The sequence below is a fragment of the Amblyomma maculatum genome, chromosome 1, assembly GCF_055883805.1.
Source record: "Amblyomma maculatum isolate TAMU_Amacu chromosome 1, ASM5588380v1, whole genome shotgun sequence".
In the NCBI taxonomy this organism is placed as follows: domain Eukaryota; kingdom Metazoa; phylum Arthropoda; class Arachnida; order Ixodida; family Ixodidae; genus Amblyomma; species Amblyomma maculatum.
This window is the reverse complement of record NC_139344.1, coordinates 473865862-473883290: the sequence shown is the minus strand read 5'-3', so window position 1 is coordinate 473883290 and position 17429 is coordinate 473865862. Positions and strand designations below refer to the sequence as shown.

At 48.8% G+C, this 17429-nt stretch overlaps 1 protein-coding gene across 1 annotated transcript in view; it reads left to right on the top strand.

Moving 5' to 3' along the window:
* The window catches only part of LOC146209985 (transmembrane protein 43-like), a 98215-nt gene that overhangs the window by 29556 nt on the left and 51230 nt on the right, over positions 1 to 17429 (top strand). The window contains exons 4-7 of the mRNA XM_084605855.1: positions 563 to 612; positions 1187 to 1253; positions 7763 to 7833; positions 8382 to 8500. Coding sequence (XP_084461981.1) covers positions 563 to 612; positions 1187 to 1253; positions 7763 to 7833; positions 8382 to 8500 — 307 coding nt within the window. The remainder of the gene's footprint in view (positions 1 to 562; positions 613 to 1186; positions 1254 to 7762; positions 7834 to 8381; positions 8501 to 17429) is intronic.

Sequence of the window (17429 nt, the reverse complement as noted above, 5' to 3'; positions counted from 1 at the left end):
AAGAACTTATAGCCTAACTTGGAAGGAAAAATTCAAGATTTAGCTTTTGTGTTACGGAAGGCTGAATTTGTGAACATTTCTTGTGAGAATAGAGACTGTCATTGCTGTTCCTCATATTATTAACTTTCATCGCCTTCAGTTTTATGGAGCAAAAATTGGAGGACGGGTCGTAATTTTATTAAACTGTGCATGCTTGAATTATTGTGACCACTTTGTGTTCTCTGTTTCAGCCTGTCCGCTTGCTCAGATGGCAGTGTGCCACTTTGCCATTCACCAAACTCTTTGCTGCTTCCAGTGGAGGTGGAATAATACCCAATTGGTGTCTTGAGCTTGTCTGCCTTTGTGAATGCACTTTATGGATTGTGCCCACAGATTTTTGTTAAGAAAAGGGCTCATGGCAAAAGCCAAGCCACATCCGTGGCATGGCTGTGTCTAGTCAGTTTAGTTTGCTCCAGAAGGTGTTCCAGAAGCCTGGTTTTGTTCAACATGGGGGAAGAAAACCTTTAGTGCCTGCCTTCTAAGATCTTTTCATGCCCATGGCTGACCTTGTTCATTGCTGCAGGCAATATGCTGACTCAGATGGAATTGGCATGGAGCAAGACTACGCTTACGGTAAGCAAACTGAAAGCACATGTGAGTACAGAGTGGCCGGAAAGCAAAAGAGAGGCAAGCACAGTGTAAAAGTGCTGTGGTTGCAGGATCTGAGGGCTTTCACTTATGCGTAGTATGATTTCGGCACTTTACCGCGGAAACTGCATGAATTCAGCTTGAATGCAACAGTGAAAAAAATGGGGTTTTTATCATTTATGGCGTAAGCTGTCCTTTTACTCAGTTATTTAGGTGGCCTTAACAGCCCCAATGCACAGGAAAAATTTCAGGTTTTCTTTGCCTGTTTCATATGAAAGCAGAGAAGAGCGCCACAAGTGGAAAGGATAATGCCAGTAGCAGCAGTGCCTCCTATGCCATTTCAGCAGCGTAAATAATGATATTCAATATGATTTTTATGTGAACTGCAGGTGCTGAAGCATTAAACGCATGTGCTTACCTCTTGTTATTAGTGTTTCCTTTCACTTTGTCCTGTTGCTTATTGTTTTTTTGAGATCTTCCATTTTTTTCATTACTCCTTGATAGAAATGAGTTACTCTCTGAGCACTTGGTGACCTGCTCATTTCTAATGGTGTTTCAGAGCTTGATTGGAGATCTGAACTTGTGGACAGCACACCTTTTACAAGAGTGTCACATGTGAATCCTACGTAAGTCAAGTCTGTGCGAATTTTTCAGTGTCTTATTCATTGAACTATGCTGTCTGTGATACTGCCGAAAAACCTTCAAAACTGTATTTGTTGTTTTTAGCAGCCGCCAGCATGCGGCCTTATCACTCTGATTCTGGCATGCGCATCATTTCTGTCGCGAGACGCACCTTTATCAGTTCCTTTGTCGCGCAAGATGCACAGAGGTCTGTCTCGAAGATTCCGGCCACTCGCGTATCTTTCTACAATGTTCCAGCTTGTACTAATGACAGTTTGCGACGTTACCTATATGGTTCTGAGCCGCCTTTAAATTGAGCGTTGATGTGCGCGACAAGCATTCTTAGTTCGACGATCAACGAGCACGTTTGTTGCTATCGCCACCATAGAGTTGCTTAGTTCTTTTGCGGGCGCAAGTCAGCCCAATAAAGAGGTATTTTCAGTACCATCACGCCAGTGTCTTCTTTGGTATGTACGGCCTTGTCACCACTACGTGACATCTGATGAAGGTGCTGCCCTTCAAGTCCCGGTTTACCCCTTCAAACCAAGACACCAACCCTGTTCCTGTCACCCTGGGAGATCAGCCAACAGGCCAGCAAACCAGCCGCCATCTTCAAAGGCTCCAATCGGAACACGGTCTGCTGCTGGACCCTGTTCGATCTCGGAAGGCATTGACGCTGACAATGGCCCAACCTACAGCACTGGTTGTTTTCGTGCAACCCCGTGAGCCGCCCTGTTTCCATGGACGACAAGACGAGGATGCAGAAGACTGGCTCAACCTGTTAGAAAGCGTGGCAACTTTCAATGCCTGGAACAACGAAACGAAACTCAGGCAGGTCTACATTTCTTTTGAAGGTTCTGCCCGAATATGGTTCAAAAATCATGAGGCAGCATTGAAGGATTGGGAGATTTTCGAGACAGAGTTTTTGACTGCCTTTTCAAGCATCGTTCGAAAGGAAAGAGTCCAGGCCCTCCTTCAATCAAGACTTCATCTTTCTAACGAGCCTGTCCCGGTGTATGTTGAGGAGATGAAGTGCCTCTTTCGCTGTGCCAACCCTAACATGACCGAAGGTGAGAGAGTCAAATTTTTAATGCGAGGCATTCAGAGTCGCTTTTTGTAGGTCTTGTCCAAAATCCGCCAGAAACTGTGCTGGAATTTGAAACGGAAGCGTCTATCATCGAAAAGACGTTGGACACCCGGATGCTTCACTAGGAGTGATCACTTCAACCGGACTACTCAAGCCACTACCCCAGCACATCTACAATCGGAGAGAACCTTCGGGACCTCAGCCGGGAGATTGCGCAAGAGGAGCTCCGCCGATTACTGCCATTATCACAACAACCCCAGGTGACGACGCCCGCGGACGTCGTCCGTTAAGAAGTCCAGCAGGCACTGGGCGTTCCTCAAGCGACGGCTCCAGTGCAAGAAACAGCAGCGATGAACTATATGGCTGCATTACGTCGTCCTGCACCCTGACGTGACCTCCCAAGCCCTCGTCACTACCATACTGCCCCCAAAAACCACCCCTTGGCCTTCGCCCGCCAAGTCTACCAATGATCTCCAAGCCCCAGGAAATGCGATGCCTGGAGGACGTCTGACAACCGACCGCTCTGCTTCCATTGTGGCGAGGCAAGACACATCCTCCGTCACTGCCTGTGTAGGCGGATCGTCCTCCGTGGTTTCGCTGTCGGCGCCCCACGACCCCATCCTGGCGACCGACCACAGGAAATCAACAACTTCCTGCGCAGCAGAGAGCACGCGTCGCAAAGGTGTCTGTTACACTCCCCATCGCTGTGAAATGCCTGATTTGCATCGCTGGGCCGTAGTTACGTGCAAGGACGGTCCCCTGGCTCCCGTAGGGGAAACTAAAGGCAGCAACCTTTGGAGGTGAGGTTGTTTAACGGTGAACTAATGAAGATTCTCCATCGCCGACGACGAGTGAATAATGCATCAACCAATACCCCACCGCTATGCACGACGAGGACATCGACGACCATTCGACCACATGTTAAACTAACACCGACGCCCAGTGAAGTGACAACAGTGTGCCCTGGCCGCGACCTCAGAAAAAGACGGAGTAAAGATCGAACACTGAAGCCAACATGCAATACGAGGACACGTACAAGTGACCTCGCCATTGCTGTCGACGGACGCACTGTTACCACCCTAGTGGACACCGGAACTGACTACTATGTCATCAGTGGAGCTTTCACCATCCAACTCAAGAAAGTGACGACTACTTGGGATGGCCTGCTAATCCGCACCGCTGGTGATAACCTTATTACACCGTCGGGGGGATGCACAACAAAAGTTACAGTAAATGGACATACCTACCCTACCAGCTTCGTCGTCCTATAGGTGTTCCCTCGACGTGATTCTGGGCATGGATTTCCTGAACGAAAATCGGACGATCATCGACCTCCGATACAAGCTCATCAAGCTCTTGACGGAGAAAGCCATACCAACTACGAGAACTTTGACGCATCAAATGTCCTCGATGGAGAATTGACTATACCGCCCCGCTCAAGCGTCATTGTCCATGTGGGTACAAAAGGAGTCGAAATCACGGAAGTTGTTGTCGAAGGAAACACTCAGTTGTTACTGGATAGAGAACTTGGCATCGCAAGAGGCATCGTCCATTTCCTTCATGGACAAGCTGATGTGCTCGTCACAAACTTCACCGATGAGTACCAGCACCTGAACAAGGGCATGATGATTGCTTTCCTTGACGAGCTAGCGGACACCCGAGAAGTCTTCGCCCTCCCCAGCCAACTTGAAGACGATGCACCCAACTGAGCCAAGCAGCCCAATTTCGACATTAACCCAGTGCTCCCCCGAGACAGACAAGACCGGATTCGCACTCTTCTTGAAAACTACAGCGAGTGCTTTTCTTCAGCGTCGAAGGTGTGGCAAACTTCGTTGGCAAAGCGTCGCATCATCACAGACGAAAACGCTCGACCGCTACGTCAAAGCTCCTAACGTGTATCGCTGCGAGAATGCCAGGCCATACGCGATCAAGTTGAAGAAATGCTGCGTGATGACGTGATCCAGCCATCGAACAGCCCCTGGACGGCACCAGTCGTTTTGGTGAAGAAAGATGGCACACTTTGCTTCTGCGTTGATTATCGCCGCTTGAATGGCATAACTAGGAAGGATGTCTACCCACTTCCCCGCATCGACGACACTCTGGACCGGCTCTAACGCTAAGTATTTCTCATCGATGGACCTGAAGAGCGGCTACTGGCAAATTGAGGTCGACGAAAGAGACCGCGAGAAGACCGCGTTTATCACGCCAGACGGCCTCATCGAGTTCAAGGTAATGCCATTCGGCCTCTGCTCTGCATCAGTGATGTTCCAGCGTGTAATGGATACCGTGTTGGCTGACTTGAAGTGACAAATTTGTCTAGTGTACTTAGACAACGTTGTCGTCTTCTCTTTGAACTTTGAAGACCATCTGAGAAGGCTTCGAACAGTTCTTGACGCAATCAAGTCCTCGAGTTTAACGCTGAAAGCAGAGAAGTGTCACTTCGCCTACGGAGAGATGCTGTTTTGGGGTCATATCGTCAGCGAGGAGGGAGTTTGCCCCGACCCACAGAAAACAGGTGCGATCGCAGTTTCCCAGCCTGGTGACAAGAAAGCTGTGCGCCGATTCCACGGACTGTGCGCATATACCACCGATTTGTCAAGAACTTTTCGCGCCTTGCCGAGCCTTTGACGTAGCTTACAAAGCAGACGTTCCATTTCAATGGAAAGCACTGCAAACAGAACCTTTCGAAGAACTTAAACCCTGCCTACAGTCTCCTCCTGTGCTAGTCCACTTTGATGAGAACGCCGAAACCAAGATACATACCGACGCGAGCAGTCTGGGGCTAGGCGCCATTCTTATTCAGAAGAATGCCGGACAAGAGAAAGTAATCGCCTATGCTAGCAGGCCCCTCTCAAAAGCCGAAGCCAATTACTCGATGACCGAGAAGGAGTGCGTCGCGATCATCTGGGCCTCTTCAAAGTTCCACCCATACTTATATGGCCGACCATTCAAGGTGGTAAGCGATCACCACGTGCTCTGCTGGCTGGAAAATTTGGAGACCCCTCCGGCCGCCTTGCCCAATGGAGCCTGCGTCTTCAGGCATTCGACATCACAATCGTCTACAAGCTAGGCCGCAAGCACTCTGATGTAGACTGCTTGTCACGAGCTTTGATGCGCCAGCGAAAGAAGACGATGAAGACGCCTTTTGGGGACCGGTAAGCGGTAAGCGCCATTAGTTTCGCAAAACAACAGCGATCGGACCCTGAGCTGAAAGCGCTAGTCGATTACTTAGAAGGAAAGACCGCATCCCCTCCTGCTGTGTTCAGGCGTCACTTATCATCGTTTGGGTTAAACCATGGCCTCCTCGTGAAGAAGAACTTCACACCTACCAGGACCACGCTGCTTCTTGTTATGCCTAAAAGCCTGCGGCAAGAAATTCTGGAGGCGTTGCACAATGAGCCCACAGCAGGCCATCTTGGGTTTGCGCGTACGTTGCGTCAAATCCAGGAGAAGTACTACTGGCTTCGACTGCCTGCCGAAGTTGCCCACTACGTGAAGACGTGCCGTGAGTGCCAATGACGCAAGACGCCGCCGATCAGACTGAACCCAATTCCGCCCACAAACCTGCTTTTTCAACAAATTGAGATGGATCTCCTTGTCCCCTTTCCAACTTCATCTATGGGTAACAAGTGGATCATCGTGGCCACTGACTACCTTACCCGTTATGCCGAAGAAAAAGCCCTAACCAATAGTACCGCAGCAGAAGTCGCCGAGTTTTTTGTCGAACAAATTTTCTTACGACACGGCACCCCAGAAGTGCTCATCACGGACAGGGGAATGGCGTTTACGGCAGAGTTGATGCAAGCCATCCTAGAATACAGTCATACAAGCCATCGATGAACAACTGCGTACCATTATCAAACCAATGGACTTACGGAGCGTCTGAACAAAACGATTGCGGACATGATTGCCATGTATGCTGATGCTGAACACAAGACCTAGGACGCCATCTTGCCATACATGATCTTCGCATATAACACGGCAGTCCAGGAGACGACCAAAGCGACCCTGTTCAAGCTTGTGTATGGCAGGGAGCCCATGACTGTGCTCGACGCAATACTGCTGCAGGTAACCAACGAGGACAACTTTGACGTCGCCGCCTACCTGCAGCGTGCAGAGGAAGCACGACGATTCGCATGGCTGCGTATTAGAGACCAACAGTGCACCGACACGCGACGATACAACTTACGACGACGCCACGCAGAGTACAATCCAAGAGACTAAGTTTGAGTTTAGACTCCAGTTCGCCGCCGTGGACTAAGTGAAAAGTTACTGTGTCGATACTTTGGGCCATACAAAATCATACGCCGCATTGGACAACTCGACTATGAAGTCATTCCCGACGATACGACAGCATCACAGCGGTGACGCGCGCACCCAGATATCGTTCATGTTGTTCGTCTGAAGCCTTATTATGCGCGTTAAAGAATTCGTGGTGTTTAAATTTGGTAATGTTTATGTTTAAGTTGTTTTGTTTATTTTGGAACATCGAGGCAATGTTTTTTTTAAGGGGGGAGTAATGCCGCGAAACCTTCAAAACTATATTTGTTTCTTTTAGCAGCCGCCGGCATGCAGCCTTATCACTCTGATTCTGGCACGCGCATCATTTTTGTATTCTTTGTTTGGTAATGCTCGAAGTCGCGAGACGCACCTTTTGTCGCGCAAGATGCACCGAGATTTGTCTCGAAGATTCCGGCCACTCGCGTGTCTTTCTACAATGTTCCAGCTTGTACTAGTGACAGTTTGCGATGTTATCTAGATGATTCTTAGCCGTCTTTAATTTGAGCGTTGATGTGTGCGACAAGCATTCTTAGTTCGATGAGCACGTTTGTTGCTATCGCCGAGTTGCTTAGTTCTTTTGCGGGAGCCCAATAAAGAGTTATTTTCAGCATCATCACACCTGTGTCTTCTTTTGGTGTGTACGGTCTTGTCACCACAACATGACAATACTAACGGTTGCATGACGGCCTGGTAACAAAGTCAGAATCTAATTGCATGCATAGGGCGTTGATGTCAGCTCTGCAACTTGCCCAGTTTTCATTTCTCACTAATTACGCACAATTTGAGGTTGACTAATATTATTGCAACGGATTGGTAACAGTGCTATTCAGCTAGCGAGCAGGAACATGGTGTCCAATTCTGGTCCAATGCTGGCTGTGATGACTGCATTTCATTGGAATCAAAACACACACAAAAAGGCCTGTTTTGTAAGACTTTAGTGCACCGTAAGGAGCCTGGAGTAGCCCATATCAGTAGCGTAGGGTGTAATTTTCAGATGTTGAAAACAGAAGTGCATTTCAGGAGCTATCACCTTGACCCCTATGTGCATTGAGGCAACCTATCAATGTGAGACAGCTCTGCAGATTGCTGGCCACCAAACGGATGGTGCTCATGCTTTGTGTCTCTTCTTCACCTCGTGTGCCCCAGGGAGTTTCCTGTCAAAAGCAAGGACTTCGTGCTCTCCGAAGTGTACCTGGGCCAGCTGCAGCTATCAGATGGTGCGTACCACTTTTGTGCAGCGCATTTTCTGCCCCTCAACAGATGCCTTTCTGAGCACTTTTCCATTAGCTGATTTTAGCCCTTGATCAGTGTGCAGCTGCTTGCTCTTTTTGTGCATGGCCGGCACTTTGTTTGCCTGGAGTTGTTCCCAATTTGGGCAGCATTTTTTGAATCCTGAATGATACACGCTATTCCTAGGCTGCCATACACTCATGGGTTGGTTAAAGTGGGTCTTTGCCCTAACCAAGCTAAATCTGTCATTTTTTTTATTCACAATAGTTGCATACACCTTGGCACAGTTTCAGTAAAGCTTGGTGCTAGGCTGGTTGGCAAGTCATACTTAGAAATTAAAATAGCACGGCACTTGCATTGCCTCTTTTGTGTTGTATTTTCTTTGTCATTTCTCTTTTGCTGCTACCAGGACAAGCCAGTTCTTTTGACGACATATATGAAGCCAGGCAGTTTCTCCCATCTTTTTCTCCTCGTGGCTGGGAGAAATGTCATACCACTTTCTTTCTCGAGTGTGGCTCTCTTGCGCTGACTGCAGGCCTGATTTCAATGATCGACAACTTCCGACCCTTGAGTGGTGTCTCCAGTGAGGAGAAGGCAAAGGGGAACGACTTTGTCTACATGACTGGGTCTGGAGGAACACCACAAAAGCCTCAGGTGAGGGACAACACGTGAGCTCCCAGTCTTGTTTGGAAGCAGTGGGCAGATTCAACCACATTGTGGGTTCACAAAAAATGCAAAGTTTGTGCACTGTCATGAGAAAACCACAGCACTAGATGTGATGATATTTTATGTTAGGCTGAGTACTCATTGCTGAGAAAAATGTCTATAAAAAGATGGTTTTGAGAAGTATTTTGTATCTTAAATAAATCTCAATTTATTTTAATTTTCTGAAGTTTGCATAGTTGTTGAGCTGTTGAACAGCATGGAAATGGCATGGCTCTGGATATTGTCACGTAGGGATGACAAGGTCGACGACACAAATGAAGGGTCGATGTTTGCACTAAAGAAACTCTTTATTAGGCTAACTTGCGCCCGCAAAAGAACTAAGCAACTCGGCGGCGGCGATAGCAACAAACGTGCTCGTCGGTCGTCGGACAAAGAATGCTCGTCACACTCGTCAACGCTCAATTTAAAGGCTGCACAGAACAATCTAGATAACGTCGCAAACAGCTACCAGCACGGGCTGGAACATTGTGGAAAGACACCCGAGTGACCGGAACCTTCGAGACAGATCTCAGTGCATCTTGCGCTACAACAAAACTGATAAAGGTGTGACTCGCGACATCGAGCATTAACAGACAAAGATTACGGAACTGGTAAGCGGTCCAGAATCAGAGTGATAAGCCTGTATGCCGGCGGCTGTTAAGAAACAACAAATACTGTTTTGAAGGTTTCGCGGCATTACTCTCCCCTTAAAGAAAAACATCGCCTCGATGTTCCAAAACAAAGAAACTTAAACATAAACACTGCAAAGTTTAAACACCACAGATTCTTTACCGCGCGTAATATGGCTTCAGTCGTACAGCATGTACAATTTCTGGGCGTGCGCGTCGCCGTTGTGATGCTGACGTTCCGTCAGGAATGACTTCATAGTCCAGTGGTCCGACGCGGCGAAGGAATTTGTATGGCCCAAAGTATCGACGCAACAACTTTTCACTTAATCCGCGACGGCGAATTGGTGTCCAAACCCACACTTGGTCTCCTGGATTGTACTCTGCGTGGCGTCGTCGTAAATTGTATCGTCGACTGTCGGTGCGCTGTTGGTCTTTAATACGCAGCCGTGCGAGTCTTCGGGCTTCCTCTGCACGCTGCAGGTAAGCGGCAACGTCAAGGTTGTCTTCGCTGGTTACGTGCGGCAGCATTGCGTCGAGCGTCGTCGTGGGCTTCCTGCCGTACACAAGCTTAAACGGGGTCGCTCTGGTCATCTCCTGGACCACCGTGTTATACGCGAAGATCACGTACGGCAAGATGGCGTCCCAGGTCTTGTGTTCAGCGTCGACGTACATAGCGATCATGTCCGCGATCGTTTTGTTCAGGCGCTCCGTAAGGCCATTGGTCTGGGGATGGTACGCAGTTGTTCGTCGATGGCTTGTGTGAAGGATGGCTTGCATCAAATCTGCCGTAAACGCCGTTCCCCTGTCCGTGATGAGCACTTCTGGGGCGCCGTGTCGCAAGAGAATTTGTTCGACAAAAAATTTGGCGACTTCTGCCGCGGTACCATTTGGTAGTGCTCTTGCTTCGGCGTAACGTGTAAGGTAGTCAGTGGCCACAATGAACCACTTGTTACCCATAGACGAAGATGGAAAGGGGCCGAGGAGATCCATGCCAATTTGTTGAAAGGGCAGGATTGGGGGCGGAATTGGGTTTAGTAGTCCTGCTGGTCTGATCGGCGGCGTTTTGCGTCGTTGGCCCTCACGACACGTCTTCACGTAGTGGGCAACTTCGGCAGGCAGTCGCGGCCAGTAATACTTCTCCTAGATTCGACGCAATGTGCGCGCAAATCCGAGGTGGCCTGCTGTGGGTTCATCGTGCAACGCCTGCAGAATTTCTTGCCGAAGGGTTTTAGGCACTATAAGAAGCTGCGCGGTCTTGTTGGGTGCGAAGTTCTTCACGAGGAGGCCATTGCTTAACGTGAAGGATGATAAATGTCGACTGAACACACCAGGAGGGGAAGCGGTCTTTCCTTCCAAGTAATCGGCTAGCGCTTTCAGCTCAGGGTCTGATCGCTGTTGTTCTGCGAAACTGCTGGCGCTTACTTGTCCCAAAAAGGCGTCGTCGTCGTCATCGTCTTTCAGGGGAGCATCGACGGGAGCATGGGATAAGCAGTCTGCGTCGGAATGCTTCCGGCCCGACTTATAGATTACAGTCATGTCAAATTCTTGAAGTCGTAGGCTCCATCTGGCAAGGCGGCCGGAAGGATCTTTCAAATTAGCCAGCCAGCGGAGTGCGTGATGGTCGCTTACCACCTTGAATGGTCGGCCGTATAGGTATGGACGAAACTTAGAAGTGGCCCAGATGATTGCAAGGCACTCCTTCTCGGTCGTCGAGTAATTGACTTCGGCTTTTGTGAGGGACCTGCTAGCGTAGGCGATTACTTTCTCCTGTCCGGCACTCTTCTGGACGAGAACGGCTCCTAGGCCCACACTGCTCGCGTCGGTGTGAATTTCGGTCTCGGCGTTTTCATCAAAGTGGCCAAGTACAGGAGGGCATTGCAGGCGGCGCTTGAGTTCGTCAAAGGCTTCTCCTTGCGGCGCTTTCCATTTAAAAGGTACGTCAGCCTTTGTAAGCTGCGTCAACGGTTCGGCGATCCGCGAAAAGTTTCTGACAAATCGTCGATAATAAGCGCACAGCCCAAGGAATCGGCGCACAGCTTTCTTGTCGGCAGGCGGTGGGAATTGTGCGATTGCAGCTGTTTTTTCCGGGTCTGGGCGAATACTGTCCTTGCTAATGATGTGACCTAGGAACCGGAGTTCTTCGTAGGTGAAGTGACACTTCTCTGCTTTTAGCGTTAGTCCCGATGACTTGATGGCTTCCAGCACTGTCTGTAGTCGTTTTAGGTGGTCTTCAAAGTTTGACGAGAAGACAACAACGTCGTCCAAATATACCATACAAATTTGCCACTTCAAGCCTGCCAGGACTGTGTCCATTACTCGTTGAAACGTGGCTGGTGCGGAGCAGAGGCCAAATGGCATCACCTTGAACTCATAAAGGCCGTCCGGTGTGATGAATGCGGTCTTCTCGCGATCTCTTTCGTCGACCTCAATTTGCCAATATCTGCTCTTCAGGTCCATCGATGAGAAGTACCTTGCATTGCAGGGCCGGTCGAGAGTGTCATCGATGCGGGGAAGCGGGTAGACATCCTTCTTCGTTATGCTATTCAAGCGGCGGTAATCAACGCAGCAGCGAAGTGTGCTGTCTTTCTTCTTGACCAAAACGACTGGTGCCGCCCAGGGGCTGTGACGGAGGATGTGTCCTGCCTCACCACAATGGAAGCAGAGCGGTCGGTTGTTTGCTGTCCTCCAGGCGTCGCACTTTCTGGGGCTTGGGGGTCGTTGATAGGCTTGGCGGGCGGGGACCAAGGGGCGGCTTTCGGAAGCAGGATGGTAGCGACGATGGCTTGAGAGGTCGCCTCGGCTTGGGAGGGCGCGTCGGGGTGCAGGACGACATAATGCAACTGCATAGTCCATCGCTGCTGATTCATGCTCTGGAGCCGTCGGAGTCATCGCTTTAGGAACGCCCAGCGCCTGCTGAACTTCTTCACGGACGACGTCCGCGAGCGTCGCCACCTGGGGTTGTTGCGATGATGCTAGCATTCGGCGGAGCTCCTCTCGCATGATCTCCTGGATGAGGTCCCGAAGGTTCTATCCGCTTGCAGATGCGTTGGGGTAGTGGGTTGAGCAGTCCGGCTGAAGTGGTCGTTTATAGTGGCGCATCCGGGTGGCCAACGTCTTCTCGATAGTAGATGCCTCCGTTTCAAATTCCGCCACCGTTGTTGGCGGATTTCGGACAAGACTTGCAAAAAGCGATTCTTTGACGCCTCACATTAAAAATTTGACTCTCTCACCTTCGTTCATGTTAGTGTCGGCGCAGCGAAAGAGGCGCTTCATCTCCTCAACGTATGCCAGGACAGGCTCGTCAGTAAGTTGAAGTCTTGACTGAAGGAGGGCCTGGGCTCTTTCCTTTCGGACGATGCTTGAAAAGGCAGTCAAAAACGCTTCCTTGAAAGTCTCCCAATCCTTCATAGCTGCCTCATGAGTTTCGAACCAAACTCGGGCATGTCCTTGAAGAACAAAGTAGACCTACCTGAGTTTCGCAGCGTCGTTCCAGCCGTTGAATTCTGCCACATGGTCGAAAAGGTCCATCCAGTCTCCAGCATCTTCATCCGGTCGTCCGTGGAGCAGGGGGCCTCACGGGGTTGGACGAAAACAACCAGTGCTGTAGTAGGCTGGGCCATTGTCAGCGTCGTTGCCTTCCGACATCGAATGGGGTCAGGCAGCAGACCGTGTTCGGGTTGTAGGCTTTGAAGTCGGCGGCTGGCTCGGTGACCTGTAGGCTGGTCTTCCAGGGCGACAGCAACTCGGCTTGGGTCTTCGCTTGAAGGATCAAAGGCAGCACCTCCACCAGATGTCACGTAGGGGTGACAAGGTCGACAACACAAATGAAGAGTCGATGATTGCACTGAAGAAACTCTTTATTGGGCTAACTTGCGCCCGCAAAAGAACTAAGCAACTCGGCGGCGGCGATAGCAACAAACGTGCTCGTCGGTCGTCGGACAAAGAATGCTCATCACACTCGTCAACGCTCTATTTAAAGGCTGCACAGAACAATCTAGATAATGTCGCAAACAGCTACCAGCACGGGCTGGAACATTGTGGAAAGACACCCGAGTGGCCGGAACCTTCGAGACAGATCTCGGTGCATCTTGCGCTACAACAAAACTGATAAAGATGTGACTCGCGACATCGAGCATTAACAAAGATTACGGAACTGATACGCGGTCCAGAATCAGAGTGATAAGCCTGTATGCCGGCGGCTGTTAAAAAACAAATACTGTTTTGAAGGTTTCGCGGCAATATTAAGAACAGCAGTAGCATGGAAGAGCAGACAAAAGTACAGTGCATTGCCTTTTTAAACAAATGTTTATTCACAAGAGTGAGATTAAATAGACATGGCATAAACAAATGGGCAGTCTCCTTTTGCAGGCTGGTGCAGGGCTGGTTGTGGCATATTTCATTCTTGTTGCACTGCACACATATCTCTCAGCACAACTGCAACTTTGAGCAGATGTGAAAGTATGGCCTGCCTGACTCGGGGGTGGAAATGCTGCTCCAATTGCTCCATTCTGCTCCAAACTGTCTTCCCTGCTCCATCTTGCTCCAAAATGAAATATTTCTCCAAAACTGCTCCAAACTGGCTGCATTGATGTTCTGCCATCAAATTTAGCAGAACATGGGAACAATGTCACAGCACCAGTGGCAATGATATAATGCAACTTGCACTGGGCTTAATACAAATGAAATTTTTGTAAGGGAAGGAAGCATGGAGCATAATAAATATTTGTTCGCAAGTAAATTTAGTATGCGCCATAATAGATAATAAAAATGTGCCCCAGCGTTGCTGAAGCAAAGAATGATGAACTATTGGAAAGGCTACCCTTCAATGCCATCTCTCTGTAGCCCAAAGCTGATTCAAAATGCTGAGCCTGCTTCCACCCCTATAGACCTCCACCATATTTACAAACAGACAAGATGATCGAGGTCATGCTGCAGTCGTCTAAGATCCCACGGCTGGCAAAAAGCACAGGAGCTGCACTGGCACCAAGCTTGTCAAGGCGTGTTATTGTGATCTAAAGGCGCCTTTTTGGCAGACCAAATAACCAATGCTCAGGAGTTCATCAGCCCAGGCATAAGATCAAAAGGGATCATATAATATCCCATATCTGGGGTCTTTGAGGTGTATTCAAAATAAATAGATATGCATAAGATAGGGAGCGGAAATGTCGTGCCCATTAATCTGAACTCCAAATTAGTATCGCTGCTAGAGCGCATTGAAGTGGTAGACTCAACAGTTGAATCGATATATCAAGTCAAAATAGGTAAACGCATTAGGTCAGACTAGCTGCTCAGTTATGAAGTGCGCCAGCAAATGTTCCATTTGTTGCTGCAGTATTTCCCGCTCAATTTAATCCAAACGCCAGACTATTTAATCATAGCACCATAGAATTTAATCTGGGCGCCACAGAAAATAATCCCAGCGCCAATACATTTAATCTCGCCGCCACTGATTTTAATCTGGTCGCAGTCCAACAGTTACTGGACAGCCAAGACCACTAAATCTATTTCACCAACCCTGTAATCATGGGTATCACATGATTGGACTTTCTGAGCGTATCAAGGTGAATAATGTTGTAAAGCAATTTTGGTGAGTCATGTGACTATAACGTGATTTGGTGTGACATGCACAATAATGCGCCCCTTTTTCAACCGTGTCATCACAGGTGTCAAATAAAAGGGCTTTTCGAGCTTAATAAGGCAAATATTGCACAAAACGATTTTGCTGAGTCACATGACAGTGTAAGGTGATTTCTCTTGACGTGCGATAATTTGCTTTTTCTTTAACCCTATAATCATGGGTATCAAATTATCGGGCTTTCTGAGCGTAATAAGATCAATATTGTTGTAAAGCGATTTTGCTGAGTTATGACAGATGTAACGTGGTTTGGTGTGACATGCGTGATAATGCGCCCCATTTTCAACCGTATCATCACGGGTGTCAAATAAAAGGGCTTTTCGAGCTTAATAAGGCGAATATTGCAGTAAAACGGGTTTGCTGAGCCACATGACAGTGTAACATGATTTGTCTTGACATGCGCGATAATTTGCTTTTTCTTTAACCCTATAATCATGGGTATCAAATGATTGGGCTTTCTGAGCATATAAGGTCCCCTGAAATGGGTCACCAAGAAGGATAAACAACGCCATAACACTGATAGATATTGAAGCACCCATCATTCTCCCGCAAAAATTTTCAATCTAGCTTCTGCAACACCAGAGATATCGGCGATTAAAAATGACCCTTCCAATTTTCCCTCTCAACTCGTACGCCAAAGGGAGCCATAAAAAATAAAGAATACAAGCCAGTTCAAAGCTCCGCCCAGAAATACGTCACTTCGACAACATTCCGGTTGCCGCGCGCTCACTTGCTTGCTGGCGTACTCACGTCAACCCGTCCTCGCTCGCTCACGCCTGAGGAGTTCGCCAGTTCGCACAGTGACGGTTAGTGTAACCGCGAACCTGTGGTTAGCCCATGTAACGCGGCGGACTAAACCAAGGTTACACCACTAACCGCGGTTATCGCAAACCGAGCTTGGCGACCTCGGTTTGCGTCGTTAACCGAGGTTATGGTGGCGTCTGTTGACGGAGGGCACTCACCGGCGCCCGAATGCCCGAAACATATGAGCGGGTCTGCTTCACAAAGTTATTCATTTGCCCACTGTATCACGTTTAAAGATCGATGTATAGAATATGGTGCCGCCCAACGTCTTCGATTACGGCCGACAGCGCAGCGACTGCATACTGAATCCTTGTCTTGCCTGCAGTATCGTTTGAACGGCTTGTTGCTGAGCAGAACGTCAAAAAATGCACGGCCTTAGCTATGAAAGTACATGAGTTCGCAACGCTTGCAGCACGGGATGCTGCAAGCGTTGCAGCACACAATTACTGCGAGGTTGGGGCGCGCGAGCGCGGCGAACGACGGCGCCATGCGTGACCGTCCCTAGTCGTCGCTAGGCCTGAATTGTTTCGCTTCGAAGCCGCGGCGGTCGGCGCTTTGGACCTGATCAACGCTGTCGTAAATCGCCTACTTATGAAACTACCTTATGTGAGTCCTGCCATAGTAAAATAATTATAGAATTAACTCTGGCGACGCATTAATCGCAGAACTAGTACGAGCAGCTCGGATGAGCCAAAATGCACCAGCAGCAGCTGGCTTGAGCAGAAACTTGCTTGTATCACGGCTATCGCTCTTACCAGCAATTTGTTGCAGGTCAGCGATCCTCACGAGGGCTTCATACTTGATATTCGGCTCAGTATTCTAGACGCCAACAAATTTTAGCACGCTTTATTTTGGACATCGGTGCTAACGATCCGCTGTGTCGTTCGCGAACGGTATGCGGGAGGAGGGGCCACAGCGGCGGTGTTTACGGCGGTCGAGGAGATGCTGCCATCGTGCGATGCTTGACCATGCTGTTGACGCCTCGTCGGACGACACTCCGGTACTCCTGAAACCACGTTATATAAATAAGATATTTGTAAATTCAGCTTCGTTCCGCCGATCACTGCGTCGCTTCGGTTGTTGTACTTGATGGGCAATGGCCGCCTAACCGATAAGGGCGGCGAGCTGTGTAACAACAGCCCGCACATAGTTCGAGCAGCGCACGAGCAGATGACTTTCGCAGCTACTGGAAGTGTGTCCGTGACGTCATGGCTGCAGCGGCCGCAGCGAATGGCAGCTTCTAGCAAGCCTTGCCAGTCAACTCACCCGTGACGTCACGGTTTAAGGAAATAGTTCCATGCAACACCGCCAAGTGACGACCTCTCTGCCCGCGAATTTCAAAAAATGCTGTTTTTAAAAATTAATAATAAATCGCTGCCTTTGTTCCAAGGAGTTATACTTTGGGTTAATGCTCAAAAGGATTTGTTCTACACACTGAACACATTTATCAGTGGCTTCTTGGTGGCCGTTTCAGGGGACCTTTAAGAAGAATAATGTTTTAAAGCGATTTTGGCGAGTTATGTGACAGTGTAACGTGATTTGGTGTGACATGCACGATAATGCGGCCCTTTTTCAATCGTATCATCATGGGTGTCAAATGAACGGGCTTTTTAAGCTTAATAAGGCGAATATTGCAGTAAAACAATTTTGCTGAGTTACGTGACAGTGTAACATGATTTCTTTAGAGATGCGCAATAATTTGCTTTTTCTTTAACCCTATAATCATCGGCATCAAATGATCGGGCTTTCTGAGCGTAATAAGATGAATATTGTTGTAAAACGATTTTGGTGAGTCGAGATGTAACGTGAT